General features: G+C 40.4%; 1 protein-coding gene across 1 annotated transcript in view; it reads right to left on the reverse strand.

The window, feature by feature from the left end:
• The window catches only part of LOC128643660 (diacylglycerol kinase epsilon-like), a 39,786-nt gene extending 22,895 nt beyond the window's left edge, over nucleotides 1–16,891 (reverse strand). Inside the window, exons 1-2 of the mRNA XM_053696490.1 lie at nucleotides 16,368–16,891; nucleotides 4,648–4,807 (exon numbers count right to left, since the gene is read on the reverse strand). Of these exons, the coding sequence (XP_053552465.1) occupies nucleotides 4,648–4,807; nucleotides 16,368–16,798 (591 nt within the window). The 5' untranslated portion in view covers nucleotides 16,799–16,891. The remainder of the gene's footprint in view (nucleotides 1–4,647; nucleotides 4,808–16,367) is intronic.
• Between the last annotated feature and the right edge of the window lie 1,847 nt (nucleotides 16,892–18,738).

The following is an 18,738-nucleotide window of genomic DNA, read 5'->3' on the forward strand; positions in this document are numbered from 1 at the left end:
TGCATACCAAGTCCTGCGTGGCCATGCAGGCGCTATTAGAATCAATGATGCTCTCTCCTGTTTGATTCTGGCAATCAATCGAGGAAGCATCGGGAAGGGTGGAAACACATAAGCCATCCCGAAGGTCCAAGGTGCTGTCAAAGCATCTATCAGAACCGCTCCCGGATCCCTGGATCTGGACCCGTAACGAGGAAGCTTGGCGTTCTGTCGAGACGCCATGAGATCTATCTCTGGTTTGCCCCAACGTCGAAGTATTTGGGCAAAGACCTCCGGATGAAGTTCCCACTCCCCCGGATGAAAAGTCTGACGACTTAAGAAATCCGCCTCCCAGTTCTCCACTCCCAGGATGTGGATTGCTGACAGGTGGCAAGAGTGAGACTCTGCCCAGCGAATTATCTTTGATACTTCCATCATTGCTAGGGAGCTTCTTGTCCCTCCCTGATGGTTGATGTAAGCTACAGTCGTGATGTTGTCCGACTAAAACCTGATGAACCCCCGAGTTGTTAACTGGGGCCAAGCCAGAAGGGCATTGAGAACTGCTCTCAATTCCAGAATGTTTATTGGTAGGAGACTCTCCTCCTGATTCCATTGTCCCTGAGCCTTCAGAGAATTCCAGACAGCGCCCCAACCTAGTAGGCTGGCGTCTGTTGTTACAATTGTCCAGTCCGGCCTGCTGAATGGCATCCCCCTGGACAGATGTGGCCGAGAAAGCCACCATAGAAGAGAATTTCTGGTCTCTTGATCCAGATTCAGAGTAGGGGACAAGTCTGAGTAATCCCCATTCCACTGACTTAGCATGCACAATTGCAGCGGTCTGAGATGTAGGCGTGCAAAGGGTACTATGTCCATTGCTGCTACCATTAAGCCGATCACCTCCATGCATTGAGCTACTGACGGGTGTTGAATGGAATGAAGGACACGGCATGCATTTTGAAGCTTTGTTAACCTGTCTTCTGTCAGGTAAATCTTCATTTCTACAGAATCTATAAGAGTCCCCAAGAAGGGAACTCTTGTGAGTGGAAAGAGAGAACTCTTCTTTTCGTTCACCTTCCATCCATGCGACCTTAGAAATGCCAGTACTAACTCTGTATGAGACTTGGCAGTTTGAAAGCTTGAAGCTTGTATCAGAATGTCGTCTAGGTACGGAGCTACCGCAATTCCTCGCGGTCTTAGTACCGCCAGAAGAGCACCCAGAACCTTTGTGAAGATTCTCGGAGCCGTAGCCAATCCGAATGGAAGAGCTACAAACTGGTAATGCCTGTCTAGAAAGGCAAACCTTAGATACCGGTAAAGATCTTTGTGAATCGGTATGTGAAGGTAAGCATCCTTTAAATCCACTGTGGTCATGTACTGACCCTTTTGGATCATGGGTAAAATTGTCCGAATAGTTTCCATTTTGAACGATGGAACTCTTAGGAATTTGTTTAGGATCTTTAAATCCAAGATTGGCCTGAAAGTTCCCTCTTTTTTGGGAACTACAAACAGATTTGAGTAAAACCCTTGTCCTTGTTCCGACCGTGGAACCGGATGGATCACTCCCATTAATAAAAGATCTTGTACGCAGCGTAGAAACGCCTCTTTCTTTATTTGGTTTGTTGACAACCTTGACAGATGAAATCTCCCTCTTGGGGGAGAGAATTTGAAGTCTAGAAGGTATCCCTGAGATATGATCTCTAACGCCCAGGGATCCTGGACATCTCTTGCCCAAGCCTGGGCGAAGAGAGAAAGTCTGCCCCCCACTAGATCCGTTCCCGGATCGGGGGCCCTCGATTCATGCTGTCTTAGGGGCAGCAGCAGGTTTCCTGGCCTGCTTGCCCTTGTTCCAGGACTGGTTAGGTCTCCAGCCTTGTCTGTAGCGAGCAACAGCTCCTTCCTGTTTTGGTGCAGAGGAAGTTGATGCTGCTCCTGCTTTGAAATTACGAAAGGAACGAAAATTAGACTGTCTAGCCTTAGGTTTGGCTCTGTCTTGAGGCAGGGCATGGCCTTTACCTCCTGTAATGTCAGCGATAATTTCTTTCAACCCGGGCCCGAATAAGGTCTGCCCTTTGAAAGGTATATTAAGCAATTTAGATTTAGAAGTAACGTCAGCTGACCAGGATTTTAGCCACAGTGCTCTGCGTGCCTGAATGGCGAATCCGGAATTCTTAGCCGTAAGTTTAGTTAAATGTACTACGGCATCTGAAATAAATGAGTTAGCTAACTTAAGGGCTTTAAGCTTGTGTGTAATCTCATCTAATGGAGCTGATTCAAGTGTCTCTTCCAGAGACTCAAACCAAAATGCTGCTGCAGCCGTGACAGGCGCAATGCATGCAAGAGGTTGCAATATAAAACCTTGTTGAACAAACATTTTCTTAAGGTAACCCTCTAACTTTTTATCCATTGGATCTGAAAAGGCACAGCTATCCTCCACCGGGATAGTGGTACGCTTAGCTAAAGTAGAAACTGCTCCCTCCACCTTAGGGACTGTTTGCCATAAGTCCCGTGTGGTGGCGTCTATTGGAAACATCTTTCTAAATATCGGAGGGGGTGAGAACGGCACACCGGGTCTATCCCACTCCTTAGTAACAATTTCAGTAAGTCTCTTAGGTATAGGAAAAACGTCAGTACTCGCCGGTACCGCAAAATATTTATCCAACCTACACATTTTCTCTGGTATTGCAACTGTGTTACAATCATTCAGAGCCGCTAACACCTCCCCTAGTAATACACAGAGGTTTTCCAGCTTAAATTTAAAATTTGAAATATCTGAATCCAGTTTGTTTGGATCAGAACCGTCACCCGCAGAATGAAGCTCTCCGTCCTCATGTTCTGCAAATTGTGACGCAGTGTCTGACATGGCCCTAATATTATCAGCGCACTCTGTTCTCACCCCAGAGTGATCACGCTTACCTCTTAGTTCTGGTAATTTAGCCAAAACTTCAGTCATAACAGTAGCCATATCCTGTAATGTGATTTGTAATGGCCGCCCAGATGTACTCGGCGCTACAATATCACGCACCTCCCGAGCGGGAGATGCAGGTACTGACACGTGAGGCGAGTTAGTCGGCATAACTCTCCCCTCGTTGTTTGGTGAAATATGTTCAATTTGTACAGATTGACTTTTATTTAAAGTAGCATCAATACAGTTAGTACATAAATTTCTATTGGGCTCCACTTTGGCTTTAGCACATATAGCACAGATATCTTCCTCTGAATCAGACATGTTTAACACACTAGCAAATAAACTAGCAACTTGGAAATACTTTTCAAGTAATTTACTATAATATGAAAACGTACTGTGCCTATAAGAAGCACAGAAAAAGTTATGACAGTTGAAAATTAATAAACTGAAAAGTTATAGCATCAAATCTTTGTAAAAAACACAATTTTAGCAAAGGATTGCTCCCATTAGCAAAGGATAACTAACCCTGATAGCAGAAAAAAAAAAAAAAAAAAATACAGAAATAAACATTTTTTATCACAGTCAACTACAATCTCACAGCTCTGTTGTGAGTGATTACCTCCCTCAAAACAAGTTTTGAAGACCCCTGAGTTCTGTAGAGATGAACCGGATCATGCAGGGAAGACAATAAACTTCTGACTGAATTTTTTGATGCGTAGCAAAAGCGCCAAAAAAGGCCTCTCCCCCTCACACATAACAGTGAGAGAGATCAGTAAACGGTCATAAATTAAATAAAACGACTGCCAAGTGGAAAAAAATAGTGCACAAAACATTTTTTCACCCAGTACCTCAGAAAATTAAACGATTTTACATGCCAGCAAAAAACGTTTAACATTAATAAATTGAGTGTCATTAAAAAGCCTGTTGCTAGTCCCTGCAAATTAGGCTAAAGTTTTATGCATACAGTATAATTCCAGTGAAGTGCCATTCCCCAGAATACTGAAGTGTAAAATATACATACATGACAGCCTGATACCAGTTGCTGCTACTGCATTTAAGGCTGAGTTTACATTATATCGGTATGGCAGAATTTTCTCATCAATTCCATTGTCAGAAAATAATAAGCTGCTACATACCTCTTTGCAGATTAATCTGCCCGCTGTCCCCTGATCTGAAGTTTACCTCTCCTCAGATGGCCGAGAAACAGCAATATGATCTTAACTACTCTGGCTAAAATCAGGTAGATTCTTCTTCAAATTCTACCAGAGAAGGAATAACACACTCCGGTGCTATTATAAAATAACAAACTTTTGATTGAAGGTATGAAACTAAGTATAATCACCACAGTCCTCTCACACATCCTATCTATTCGTTGGGTGCAAGAGAATGACTGGTAATGGCAGTTAGGGGAGGAGCTATATAGCAGCTCTGCTGGGTGAATCCTCTTGCACTTCCTGTTGGGGAGGAGTTAATATCCCATAAGTAATGGATGATCCGTGGACTGGATACACTTAACAAGAGAAATAATACCGGTAATAATTTCCCAGGATTGCACACAACACTTATGCACACAGTGATAAAGCTTGTAGAATTTAGCTGAAATAAGTAACAAGACCTAGGTGACAATACTTTACATGTGATATATGAGAACATCAGTGACATCGTAGCTGATTTTATATATGGAGGAATGTGTGAGATCATTAATAATGTAATCGGATATGTTTGGTAGAGATATAAACATGTAAAGGAAATTTTATCATAATGACCTTTTCATAATCAGCAGTTTTGCCTTTTTTCATCTGGCTGACAGCAGATAGGTAACTTGGGGGAACTATAAGATTTCTAAATTCACCAAAATCACAGTCTTCGGTCTTCAAGTCATTTTGCATGCAGTCATCATGAACTGTGCGCTGACACCAAACGCACCTGATGGAGAAAAACAACACCAAAGGAAAAAAGTAAATGAAGTAGAAAAAAAACAAACATTACACAAAACACTGTATTTAAGTGCTTGTGCACAAATATATAGGCTAACACCTTGATACACAGAATTAGAACAACTTCCTGTCCGCTCATGTTGTTTAAAAATGAATATTTTTACATTATTTACATTATTCAAGGTCTGAAAACTGCATCTTTTTTGTTATTTTGACCAGTTGTCATTTTCTGCAAAGAAATGCTCTAAATGACAATGGCCTTGATTTAGAGTTTGGCGGTAGCCGTCAAAACCAGCGTTAGAGGCTCCTAACGCTGGTTTTTACCGCACGCTGGTATTTGGAGTCAGTCAGGAAAGGGTCTAACGCTCACTTTGCAGCCGCGACTTTTCCATACCACAGATCCCCCTACGCCATTTGCGTATCCTATCTTTTCAATGGGATCTTTCTAACGCCGGTATTTAGAGTCTTGGCTGAAGTGAGCGTTAGAAATCTAACGACAAAACTCCAGCCGCAGAAAAAAGTCAGTAGTTAAGAGCTTTCTGGGCTAACGCCGGTTTATAAAGCTCTTAACTACTGTGCTCTAAAGTACACTAACACCCATAAACTACCTATGTACCCCTAAACCGAGGCCCCCCCCACATCGCCACCACTCTATTAAAAAATTTTAACCCCTAATTTGCCGCTCCGTACACCGCAGCCACCTACGTTATCCCTATGTACCCCTAATCTGCTGCCCCTAATACCGCCGACACCTACATAATATTTATTAACCCCTAATCTGCCGCCCCCAACGTCGCCGCCACCTACCTACACTTATTAACCCCTAATCTGCCGACCGGACTGCACCGCTACTATAATAAATGTATTAACCCCTAATCCGCCTCACTCCCGCCTCAATAACCCTATAATAAATAGTATTAACCCCTAATCTGCCCTCCATAACATCGCCGACACCTAACTTCAAGCATTAACCCCTAATCTGCCGACCGGACCGCTACTATAATAAATGCATTAACCCCTAATCCGCCTCAATAACCCTATATTAAATAGTATTAACCCCTAATCTGCCCTCCCTAACATCGCCGACACCTAACTTCAAGCATTAACCCCTAATCTGCCGACCGGAGCTCACCGCTACTCTAATAAATTTTTTAACCCCTAAAGCTAATTCTAACCCTAACCCCCCCCCCCTAAGTTAAATATAATTTTTATCTAACGAAATAAATTAACTCTTATTAAATAAATTATTCCTATTTAAAGCTAAATACTTACCTGTAAAATAAACCCTAATATAGCTACAATATAAATAATAATTATATTGTAGCTATTTTAGGATTAATATTTATTTTACAGGCAACTTTGTATTTATTTTAACCAGGTACAATAGCTATTAAATAGTTAATAACTATTTAATAGCTACCTAGTTAAAATAATTACAAAATTACCTGTAAAATAAATCCTAACCTAAGTTACAATTAAACCTAACACTACACTATCAATAAATTAATTAAATAAAATACCTACAATTATCTACAATTAAACCTAACACTACACTCTCAATAAATTAATTAAATACAATACCTACAAATAAATACAATTAAATAAACTAACTAAAGTACAAAAATAAAAAAGAACTAAGTTACAAAAAATAAAAAAATATTTACAAACATTAGAAAAATATTACAACAATTTTAAACTAATTACACCTACTCTAAGCCCCCTAATAAAATAACAAAGACCCCCAAAATAAAAAAATGCCCTACCCTATTCTAAAATTAAAATAGAAAAGCTCTTTTACCTTACCAGCCCTGAAAAGGGCCCTTTGCGGGGCATGCCCCAAAGAATTCAGCTCTTTTGCCTGTAAAAAAAACCATACAATACCCCCCCCCAACATTACAACCCACCACCCACATACCCCTAATCTAACCCAAACCCCCCTTAAATAAACCTAACACTAAGCCCCTGAAGATCTCCCTACCTTGTCTTCACCACGCCGGGTTCACCGATCGATCCAGAAGAGCTCCTGCGATGTCTTGATCCAAGCCCAAGCGGTCCGACTGAAGTCTTCATCCAAGCGGGAGCTGAAGAGGTCCATGATCGGGCTGAAGTATTCTATCAAGCGGCATCTTCAATCTTCTTTCTTCCGGATCCATGTTCATCCCGCCGACACGGAACATCCATCTTCACCGACGACTTCCCGACGAATGACGGTTCCTTTAAGGGATCGGAACAGCCAATAGAATGCGAGCTCAATCTGATTGGCTGATCAAAATTTTCCTACCTTAATTCCGATTGGCTGATAGAATCCTATCAGCCAATCGGAATTCGAGGGACGCCATCTTGGATGACGTCCCTTAAAGGAACCGTCATTCGTCTGGAAGTCGTCGGTGAAGATGGATGTTCCGCGTCGGCGGGATGAACATGGATCCGGAAGAAAGAAGATTGAAGATGCCGCTTGATAGAAGACTTCAGCCGGATCATGGACCTCTTCAGCTCCCGCTTGGATGAAGACTTCAGCCGGATCATGGACATCTTCAGCCCCCGCTTGGGCTTGGATCAAGACATCGGAGGCTCTTCTGGATCGATCAGTGAACCCGGCGTGGTGAAGATAAGGTAGGAAGATCTTCAGGGGCTTAGTGTTAGGTTTATTTAAGGGGGGTTTGGGTTAGATTAGGGGTATGTGGGTGGTGGGTTGTAATGTTGGGGGGGGGGGGTATTGTATGTTTTTTTTTTACAGGCAAAAGAGCTGAATTCTTTGGGGCATGCCCCGCAAAGGGCCCTTTTCAGGGCTGGTAAGGTAAAAGAGCTTTTCTATTTTAATTTTAGAATAGGGTAGGGCATTTTTTTATTTTGGGGGTCTTTGTTATTTTATTAGGGGGCTTAGAGTAGGTGTAATTAGTTTAATATTGTTGTAATATTTTTCTAATGTTTGTAAATATTTTTTTATTTTTTGTACTTTAGTTAGTTTATTTCATTGTATTTATTTGTAGGTATTGTATTTAATTAATTTATTGATAGTGTAGTGTTAGGTTTAATTGTAGATAATTGTAGGTATTTTATTTAATTTATTTATTGATAGTGTAGTGTTAGGTTTAATTGTAACTTAGGTTAGGATTTATTTTACAGGTAAGTATTTAGCTTTAAATAGGAATAATTTATTTAATAAGAGTTAATTTATTTAGTTAGATTTAAATTATATTTAATTTAGGGGGTGTTAGTGTTAAGGTTAGACTTAGCTTTAGGGGTTAATACATTTATTAGAGTAGCGGTGAGATCCGGTCGGCAGATTAGGGGTTAATTATTGTAGGTAGGTGGAGGCGACGTTGGGGGCGGCAGATTAGGGGCTAATAAATATAATATAGGGGTTGGCGGTGTTAGGGGCAGCAGATTAGGGGTACATAGGGATAACGTAGGTTGCGGCGGTGTACGGAGCGGCAGATTAGGGGTTAATAATAATATGCAGGGGTCAGCGATAGCGGGGGCGGCAGATTAGGGGTTAATAAATATAATATAGGGGTTGGCGGTGTTAGGGGCAGCAGATTAGGGGTACATAGGGATAACGTAGGTTGCGGCGGTGTACGGAGCGGCAGATTAGGGGGTTAATAATAATATGCAGGGGTCAGCGATAGCGGGGGCGGCAGATTAGGGGTTAATAAGCGTAAGGTTAGGGGTGTTTAGACTTGAGGTACATGTTAGGGTGTTAGGTGCAGACTTAGGAAGTGTTTCCCCATAGGAAATAATGGGGCTGCTTTAGGAGCTGAACGCTGCTTTTTTGCAGGTGTTAGGTTTTTTTTCAGCTCAAACTGCCCCATTGTTTCCTATGGGGAAATCGTGCACGAGCACGTTTTTGAAGCTGGCCGCGTCCGTAAGCAACGCTGGTATTTAGAGTTGCAGTGGCGGTAAATATGCGCTACGCTCCCTTTTTTGGAGCCTAACGCAGCCCTTCTGTGAACTCTAAATACCAGCTGTATTTAAAAGGTGCGGGGGGAAAAAAGCATGCGTAGCTAACTTACCCCTTTGGCCGCAGAACTCTAAATCTAGCCGAATATTTTTATTTGGCATTTGGGAGAAATGTTGTCAGTAGTTTATAGAATAAAGCATAAATGTTAATTTTACTCAAACACATAGCAGAGAAACTGAGCTGTATATCTTATGTTTATATGCATGAACACTGCTTCACGTACAACAAAGTCTTCTACATTAGATTTAACATTTTAACCTTTGATGTTGGTTACAACTACATCATGTAACAAACTCTTCAGATCTCCTCCCTAATGTCAGTCTGTAATACTCTTCATATCACCTCATACTATGTATTTCCACTCTGCTTTTGACTTTCCAACTATTCTTGGTTCTGACACATATACATTTGCATCACTTTGCAGAATGATGCTGTAATCAATTTAACTGTTTTGGATCGAACCGCAAAAGTAATTCAAATTTTTCAAAGCACAACTGATGTCTCAGGCCTCTTTAGTTACTTCCACTATGGTTATTATTCATATTCTCCGAGGTACACACACCTTTGGCTGATGTGAGTACTGTATATTACTACTACAAAAAGATGGCTGCTAACAGTACCTGCATTTCAATATGAGGATGACAGCAATCAGCAGCTTATGTGTTATTATGGGGAGGGCTGCTGTTAGTAGCTGTGTACACAAGGGACTGAGATGGGTAGTTTTAAAACACTATGGCCAGATTACGAGTGGAGCATTAACAGTTACGCAAGAGCAATAAGGGGTTTATCGTGGGTGTTTGCGCTTGTCGGGTTTACTGCTCGTATTACAAGGTGAAAGTAAACGGGATTGCTTGAGTGCAATGGCGATTTACGGTAGAATGATTACCATGTTCTCAAAGCTCTGATTAACTATTTCGTGAAACAAAAAAACGTGTCACAAAACACATAAAAAATACATTACAAAGTACAGTTACACCTATAATAACACCATCTAATAAAATTATTCAAAAAAATATTACACAATAATGTTATAAGGGCTCAAAGAGATGAGGTCTCAGGTGTTAGAAAAAAAAGAAGCAGGCAATCCGCACTGTCAGGTTATTCATCTATGGGCGTGTAATATCCTTTTAGATCGTCATAGATTGGTCCTGTTAATGACCTCACATAATGGGTGGCATTTATTGTGGAAACTGACATCCTATTAGAGGTGCAACAACTAATCGTCATAATCAATAATAATCGAATATGAAAATAGTTGTCAACGAATCTCATAATCGATAAGTTGGTTTGCAATTAGTTGGTCTGCACAACACCAGCTGCTTCACTTAATTGAACTCCTGCACATGGTATTGTGTTTTATGGTTATGTCCTTAGCCTAAAGGACGTCTACAGACGTCTACTTGTCACTTTTTCAGGACAGTATAAGTTTACAACTACCCCTGGCTTATGTGCAACCCAGATATAAGAGTCATCATTTGGATTGTTTATATTAAATCTGGGGATTTGGGACTATGCTTTGCACGATATAGTGCCACGCTTGTTGTTTACACCTTGCCCCTAGATTGATTGGAGTTATTTAAATTGATGTGCACTATTATCAGTTTGCACAATTATTAGTGTATTGCTTGCTATTGCTGAATATATGTACTGTATAAATAAATGTGTAAGGCTTTGTCCTGTTATTGATATACAGTCCTTAGCGCTTTTGATTTAGTTTTTTATTGTTTTTTTTATATTTTTAATAAATTGTGATAATATGTACCAGATTCAACCTTTATAAGTATATATATATCTGTTATTTTTAGAGCGGACTAGATATTTTCCTCTAACCTTACAGCTGGTTATTTACCATTGCATATAGATATTCAAGATATTTTTATGTTAGAATGAAGTCAAGGGTTACTTTATTGAGAGGCCCCTTGCCAAGGTAGAAAACACTTAGCATTGGTGAAGAGCTAACAAAGATAAATATCACACTTTGGTGAAATTGGCAAAACCCTACTTATACACCTCAACAGCCTTTTCTCTGCTGCAGGAAATATAGCTGCAAACAGAGAACCAGCCTTAGCCAGAAGCATGTGGACATGTTGAGATTTTTGCATTTCAATGCAAAGTTTCTGAAAGAGTGAATAACAGAATGTTATTAACAGTGATAGTCTAACTCTTTCTAGTTCTACCTCTTCTCAAACAGTTTTTGTTTTGTTTAATTATAAAACTGTGCTCTGCTGCTTAAAAATTGAACAGTTGTGTTAATGTAAAGTTTTCGTCTGAAGTTTATATTTGTAACACTCATTATGTGGATTTTATTTAAAACATAGAAAACTATTATTGATTCTCTTTTATCCGATTAGTCGATTAATCGAAAAAATAATCGGCCGATTAATCAATTATGAAAATAATCGTTAGTTGCAGCCCTACATCCTATGTACTTTACGATTGTAACAATGTTATTGTTGCATATGTAATGTGAATTGCCAAAGTAATAATGTTATATACTTTGTGTCTTGCCATTGTGACCGGTTCTATGTTGATGTGACCACTAGAAAGATGGGAAAACGCATGACTTCGTAATATTCGTAATGCACCCAAAGATCTTGAGAATGGCAAACAAATTACAAGTGTTGCAAGACATTTTTTGCAATACGATGATGGAAATATTGGAGATATTAGATGTTGGGGGCTAGAAAAAATTAAACCTGGCATCAGAGGTGGGGGATGTGAACAAATACTTCTTTAAAAAGGAAACCAATTTGATCTTTAGACTGAATTCAGTTGTGCCAAATCGAATGAATGAAGCTAATAATTATTTGTTTTTCTGTAAAATGAGGGATCTTAATATTATCGACTTGCAAAAAAAGAATTAATTTGTGTGGAATATTATGATAATAACCTCAATCAATTACTTAAAGGGATACTAAACCCAATTTTTTTATTTCATGATTCAGATAGAGCATGAGATTTTAAGCATCTTTCTAATTTACTCCTATTATCAATTTTTCTTTGTTCTCATGCTATCTTGATTTGAAAAAGCAGTACTGTAAGCTTTAGAGCCAGACCATTTTTTGTTCAGTACATGGGTAGCACTTGCTGATTTGTGGCTAAATGTAGCAAACCAATCAGCAGCTCTACCAGGTGCTGAACTAAAAAATGGGCCGGCTCCTATCCTTTTATTACTGCTTTTTCAAATCAAGATAACATGAGAACGAATAAAAATTGATAATAGGAGTAAATTAGAAATTTTCTTAAAATTGTATGCTCTATCTGAATCATGAAAGAAAAAATGAGGGGTTAGTATCCCTTTAATGCAAACCTGCGTTAAAGAATATGATACTGAGCATTCTCTTGCTTAGGAAATTCATATATAATGATGTTTTTTTTCTATTTCGCTGGAGAGCATGTTTGTGTGATAATTGTACAAGTAATGTGTATCACATGTGTGTGTGTGCTCTATTTGTAAATGCAGAAGTTCAGGAAACATAGGTAAAATAAACCATATGATTCACCAGAAGGATCCAGACGACTCAGCACAAAGATTAGTAGCACTACACATATTAGAGGTTTGCGTAGTACCGGATCTCATCATACACACACAATTCACATTAAATATGGAACAATAACATTGTTACGATCGTAAAGTACATAGGATGTCAGTTTCCACAATAAATGCCGCCCACTATGTGAGGTCATTAACAGGACCAACCTATGACGATCTAAAAGGATATTACACGCCCATGGATGAATAACCTGACAGTGCGGATTGGCTCAGTGGTGGGCGTTTTCTATTATTGATCGGTCATTGTATGATCTGTGTAAAATAGGGCCCTTATAAGGAAGACGGCATTATGGCTTCGGCTTGTCATTTCTAACATTGAAAAAGGCCAGCATATAGGCCGAAACGCGTTTGTGATAACTTTTAGCTATTTTCATGTTTTTCACCCCTGGCACCTGAAGCCAAAGCATGCAGTTATTGGCCAGGAAACAGGGGGTGTTTACACTGTGTTTTTAGCTATCTAGGGTTGGTGGGTTGTGTAAAGAGGATTTGTACTCATTTTTAAAACGCATATCATTAAAGTTATATCATTTTGACTTAAATATTCACTATTATCTCATTAGGAAAGAGTGCTAGTCAAGCCCCTTCAACTTTCTTTTCTTCTCTCTTTTGTGTATTAGTTATATTAGGGGTAGCACCGCACTGAATTTTAGATTCAGCCCTTTTTCCTTAGCAACCAGGTCCTAGTGCCAGTACCAGGGGCATATTATGGCCTAGGCTAACAAGGCCGGTACCTAAGGCAGCAGATTTGGGAGGGGCAGCACATCTGCCTTATCCTCTCTCTAAAAGCATGCACACGTTACAGTGAGCAATAAAGTGCAGGCTTTTACATATAAGACAAGGCACATTCGCTGATTAAGGTCGCTCTTCACAGACATTGCTCCTTTAAACCGTTGCTTCATTTAGAACCGCCGGCATTTTTGCAGTGGAAGTGTTCTTGGTGAGAAACTTGCCCGGGATATGCTTACAAGGTGAGACTGAAGGAGAAGACCTTGTGCCGATATGCTGGCTCCCCTTTTCAGCTGTGGTGGGTCTGCGAGCACAGTGCTTATTGCAGGTCTTAGCAGCTAACAGACTGGATGCGTCTGTGCACTGCTTAGATCAGCTTGTGATGTCCAATCATAAATTCTCGGTGCTAATGTTTGTTAGCTACTAATAGCTAGCTTTCTCTGCATTCATGTGATGTCTAATCATAAACGCTCAGTGCTAATGTATGTTAGCTACTAATAGCTAGCTTTCTCTGCATTCATGTGATGTCTAATCATAAACTCTCAGTGCTAATGTATGTTAGCTACTAATAGCTAGCTTTCTCTGCATTCATGTGATGTCTAATCATAAACTCTCAGTGCTAATGTATGTTAGCTACTAATAGCTAGCTTTCTCTGCATTCATGTGATGTCTAATCATAAACTCTCAGTGCTAATGTATGTTAGTTACTAATAGCTAGCTTTCTCTGCATTCATGTTATGTCTAATCATAAACTCTCAGTGCTAATGAATGTTAGCTACTAATAGCTAGCTTTCTCTGCATTCATGTGATGTCTAATCATAAAGTCTCAGTGCTAATGTATGTTAGCTACTAGCTTTCTCTGCATTCATGTGATATCTAATCATAAAGTCTCAGTGCTAATGTATGTTAGCTACTAATAGCTAGCTTTCTCTGCATTCATGTGATGTCTAATCATAAACTCTCAGTGCTAATGTATGTTAGCTACTAATAGCTAGCTTTCTCTGCATTCATGTGATGTCTAATCATAAACTCTCAGTGCTAATGTATGTTAGCTACTAATAGCTAGCTTTCTCTGCATTCATGTGATGTCTAATCATAAACTCTCAGTGCTAATGTATGTTAGCTACTAATAGCTAGCTTTCTCTGCATTCATGTGATGTCTAATCATAAACTCTCAGTGCTAATGTATGTTAGCTACTAATAGCTAGCTTTCTCTGCATTCATGTGATGTCTAATCATAAACTCTCAGCGCTAATGAATGTTAGCTACTAATAGCTAGCTTTCTCTGCATTCATGAACCTACGGAGTAAATAGTAAACGGACACTTCAAAAGTTTCATTACTTGAATAATGGTAATTATTGTATGTTGTTGCATGTAAAGGGCAGTGATTGTTTTAAAGTGTATTCTTCTTTCTCTCCCTTCCTCTCTCCCTTCCTCTCTCCCTTCCTCAACTCACTCCCTCCTTTCTTTCTCTCCCTCCCTCCTATCACTTCTTTCTTTCCCTCCCCCACTTTTCTCTCTCTCTCTCCCTCCCTTCCGTCTTTCCTTTCTCTCCCCCCCCCCTCTTATTTTCTCTCCCTTCTCTCAGGGAGAAAATGGTATGAGATGCATGCAATTCAACCCACCTGTATGCAAGTGTTTTGCTAGCCCATTTTGTTTTGAATTGTTATGAAAAAAATAACAAAAAAACATTTTACACACTGACCCAAAAAAATATTAAGGGGAAAAAGGCCTAAAACCTTTGGTGGGGGGCAGCAGAATTTTGAGTGCCTAGGGCAGTATAAACCCTAAATATGCCACTGGCCAGTACTATTTCTCTCTTAATAGTACCTGTAAACTGTCACACACACAGTGTCACATGTGGAGAGATGTTCCTGTCAGTACCTGTAAACTGTCACACACACAGTGTCACATGTGGAGAGATGTTCCTGTCAGCACCTGTAAACTGTCACACACACAGTGTCACATGTGGAGAGATGTTCCTGTCAGTACCTGTAAACTGTCACATGTGGAGAGATGTTCCTGTCAGTACCTGTAAACTGTCACATGTGGAGAGATGTTCCTGTCAGTACCTGTAAACTGTCACACACACAGTGTCACATGTGGAGAGATGTTCCTGTCAGTACCTGTAAACTGACACACACACAGTGTCACATGTGGAGATATGTTCCTGTCAGTACCTGTAAACTGTCACATGTGGAGATATGTTCCTGTCAGTACCTGTAAACTGTCACATGTGGAGAGATGTTCCTGTCAGTACCTGTAAACTGTCACACACACACAGTGTCACATGTGGACAGATGTTCCTGTCAGTAACTGTAAACTGACACACACACAGTGTCACGTGGGCAGCTGCTGTTGACAGTACCTGTATACTGTAACAGTCACACATGGGCGGCAGTTGCTGACACTAAATGCATACTGTCACAAATTAGCAGTGTCACATGTGAGCAGATGTTGCTGACTACTTGTATACTGACAGACATTAGGGCAGTTATTGCGGTTAGCACCTGTATACTGTCACACATGGGCAGCAGTTGCTGACACTAAATGCATACTGTCACAAATTAGCAGTGTCACATGTGAGCAGATGTTGCTACTTGTATACTGACAAACAATAGGGCAGTTGTTGCGGTTAGCACCTGTATACTGTCACACATGGGCAGCTGTTGCTGACAGTACCTATAATTTATGCTATAACTGTATAATGAGTAGCACCATGTTGCTCATGGGCAGGTATTGCTGACATTGCCTGTATACTGTCAGATATTAACACAATGCCACACACAGGCAGATTTCGCTGACAGTACCTGTATACTGTCACTCAATGTCACATGTGGGCAGCTGCTACTGACAGTACCATTATGCTGTCACACATAGTTGTTGCTGTCAGCACCTGTATACTGTCACACTTTAGCACAATGTCACACAGGCAGCTGTTGCTGTCAGTGCCTGTACACTGTCACACATGAACAGCTGCTGCTGACAGTATCTGTATACTGTCACACATTGTAACCAGTTGTTGACAGTACCTGCTTATTGTCACAAATTAGCAGATCATACTTAGGCAGCTGTTGCTGACAGAACATATATACTGTCACACAGTACAGTGTCACATGTGGCAACTGTTGCTATCAGTACCTGTATAGTCAATTTCACACACTGTCACAAGCTGTTGTTGGCGTCAGTACGTGTGTTGTCACTGTCACACACTGTCACGCATAAGCAACTCATGCTATCTGTGCCCGTACAGTGTCAGCACTATAGCTATCACATTGTCACACACAGATGGCTGCTGCGGTTAGTACCTGTAATCGCACAGTTTAGGCTGGCTACCACACTGCAGGCCGCACACCACACACAGGCTGCACAGAGGAACGTTGCCCCGTACCCAGTGATGTCTCTGGTACGGTGCATTCCCCACCTCCGTTCTCATCATGATCTCTTTGCAGGGGAAGCGGCTGTTGGCCTTATTGAGGCAGACCTCATCCGTGCACAGGCCGCAGCACAGGCAGTGAGCTCCCCCGAGGATATGAAGGCCGCATACTGAGCAATAAGTGGGCTTGCTGAAGAGGTCGGTTTCCTTCCAGCAATGTTTTTCGGCCTGGAAGATATTGCTCCGTAGCTGCTGCCGCCGTGATCTCTGCACACTGCACCACAGAGTGATCAGAACCGGCAACAGCACCGCCACCGCCGTCCATATAATGAGGCCGGTTGACCAGGTCTCTGGCTCCTCCATTATCTGAATCCTCTGCTGCCTCCGCGGCAGCGGGGAGTGAATGTTATCTCACACCGAAACCATGATGCTAAATCCTCTGGTATTAGACCTAGGCTCCATCTTCAATTGACAGACAGCGTAACCAAGGCGACCAGAGGCGCATAGAGACGACGTCACTAGCATCCGCCAGAGTTTTTTTTTTTTTGCTCTCAGAGATTTCTTTAGTTGTTGTCCTGACCATATAATAAAAAGAAACAGTAATTCGATTATTTGAACACCTGGTGTGATACTGTAACTAGCTGCTTTCCTTTGAATTTACTATCACGTCAGCATTCTTTAAAGAAACAGTATAAACTGTTATGTACTATCTGTACAAACAGTACAATCTACTTGTAGGCAGGGCTGGCCAGTGGACCACAATATCTTCAATTCTAGTATTATTAATTTTCTTTATTATACTTTAAAGAAGTGTGTCAATGTATTTTGCATCACTACAGCAGACATCCCAAGTCTCCCTGAAGTTCAGGGAATCTCCCTGATTGTAATAGCGGCTCCCTAATGCCAGCAAATAGAGTACAATCTCCCTGAAACTCTAAGTACTATGATCCAATGTGGCCCAAATCTGGAAAAGTGTTTCTTTAAGGAATGCCTTTAGTTGCTGGGACGTTATAGAACCCTCAAAGCATCAGTAACCAAAAAGCCCCCACTGATTTTAATAAAATAAAACACAAATACTACCTTATTTACTGCACGTAATTAAACTTTGTATTCTAAAATATTTGAGCATTCAACAAGTGTACGATCACTGGAAAATAGGTTTATTGTATGTGGTTGTGCAATAAAGCTAGTTTTTTTTTAATGTGACTTTAGTGGGAAGCTACTTTAATGATACATCTGTATCTTATTTAGGGTTTCAAGGTGTCCAATATATAACTGGGAGGGGGGGTGGCGGCGCAGTAGCGGGAGAAGCCACCTCCCTGAAATGAGTTTTTGCAGGTTGGGATGTCTGCTACAGTGACCATATTCATTTCATGTTTATTAAAATAGTGTACTGTAGGAAAATCTAACTTAAAGGGACAGTCTACTCCAGAATTTGTATTGTTTAAAAAGATAGATAATCCCTTTATTACCCATTCCCCAGTTTTGCATAACCAACACTGTTATATTAATATACTTTTTACCTCTGTGATTACCTTGTATCTAACCTCTGCGGACTGCCCCCTTATCTCAGTGCTTTTGACAGACATACAGTTTAGCCTATCAGTGCAGACTCCTTAATAACTCTACAGGAGTGAGCACAATGGTATCTATATGACACACATGAACTAGCACTGTCTAACTGTCAAAAACTTTCAAAATGCTCTGAGCTAAAAGGCGGTTTTCAACGGTTTAGAAATCAGTTTGAGCCTACCTAGGTTTAGCTTTTCAAAAATACCACCAAGGGAACAAAGCAAATTTGATGATAAAAGTAAATTGGATAGTTGTTTAAAATTGCATGCCCTATTCGAATCATGAAAGTTTAATTTTGACTAGACTGTCCTTTTAAAGGGATACAAAAATTCAAGATTGACATGTACATGGGTGCATTTCTATTTGAAATAGAATCATTTACTTGCAATATAGCTTGCGCACATATGGTTTCAGGGCCTGTGCACCAGTATGCAAGCGCGGAGAGCTGGCAGGTGTGTATTGTCCCCGTGAAGATTTCATTTGTGTCATATAAGCCACTGCTGACTCTTAGGTTTGGTGTTTGAATGCTGGTGCACGGTATAAGTATTAGTCAAAGAAAACCTTTTATACAAAATGCTGAAGTATCAAAAATGTTAATATAGTAAAATAAATATAATTGAAACAAATACAAAAAAAAGTCCCTAAACTTTATTAAACAGAAATCTAAATATGGAAAATATGTCTAGTGCCAAATATACAGTTGTCCTTGTAGGCTGCTGGAATAACCAGAC

This window comes from Bombina bombina, chromosome 1 (genome assembly GCF_027579735.1).
Source record: "Bombina bombina isolate aBomBom1 chromosome 1, aBomBom1.pri, whole genome shotgun sequence".
Lineage (NCBI taxonomy): Eukaryota > Metazoa > Chordata > Amphibia > Anura > Bombinatoridae > Bombina > Bombina bombina.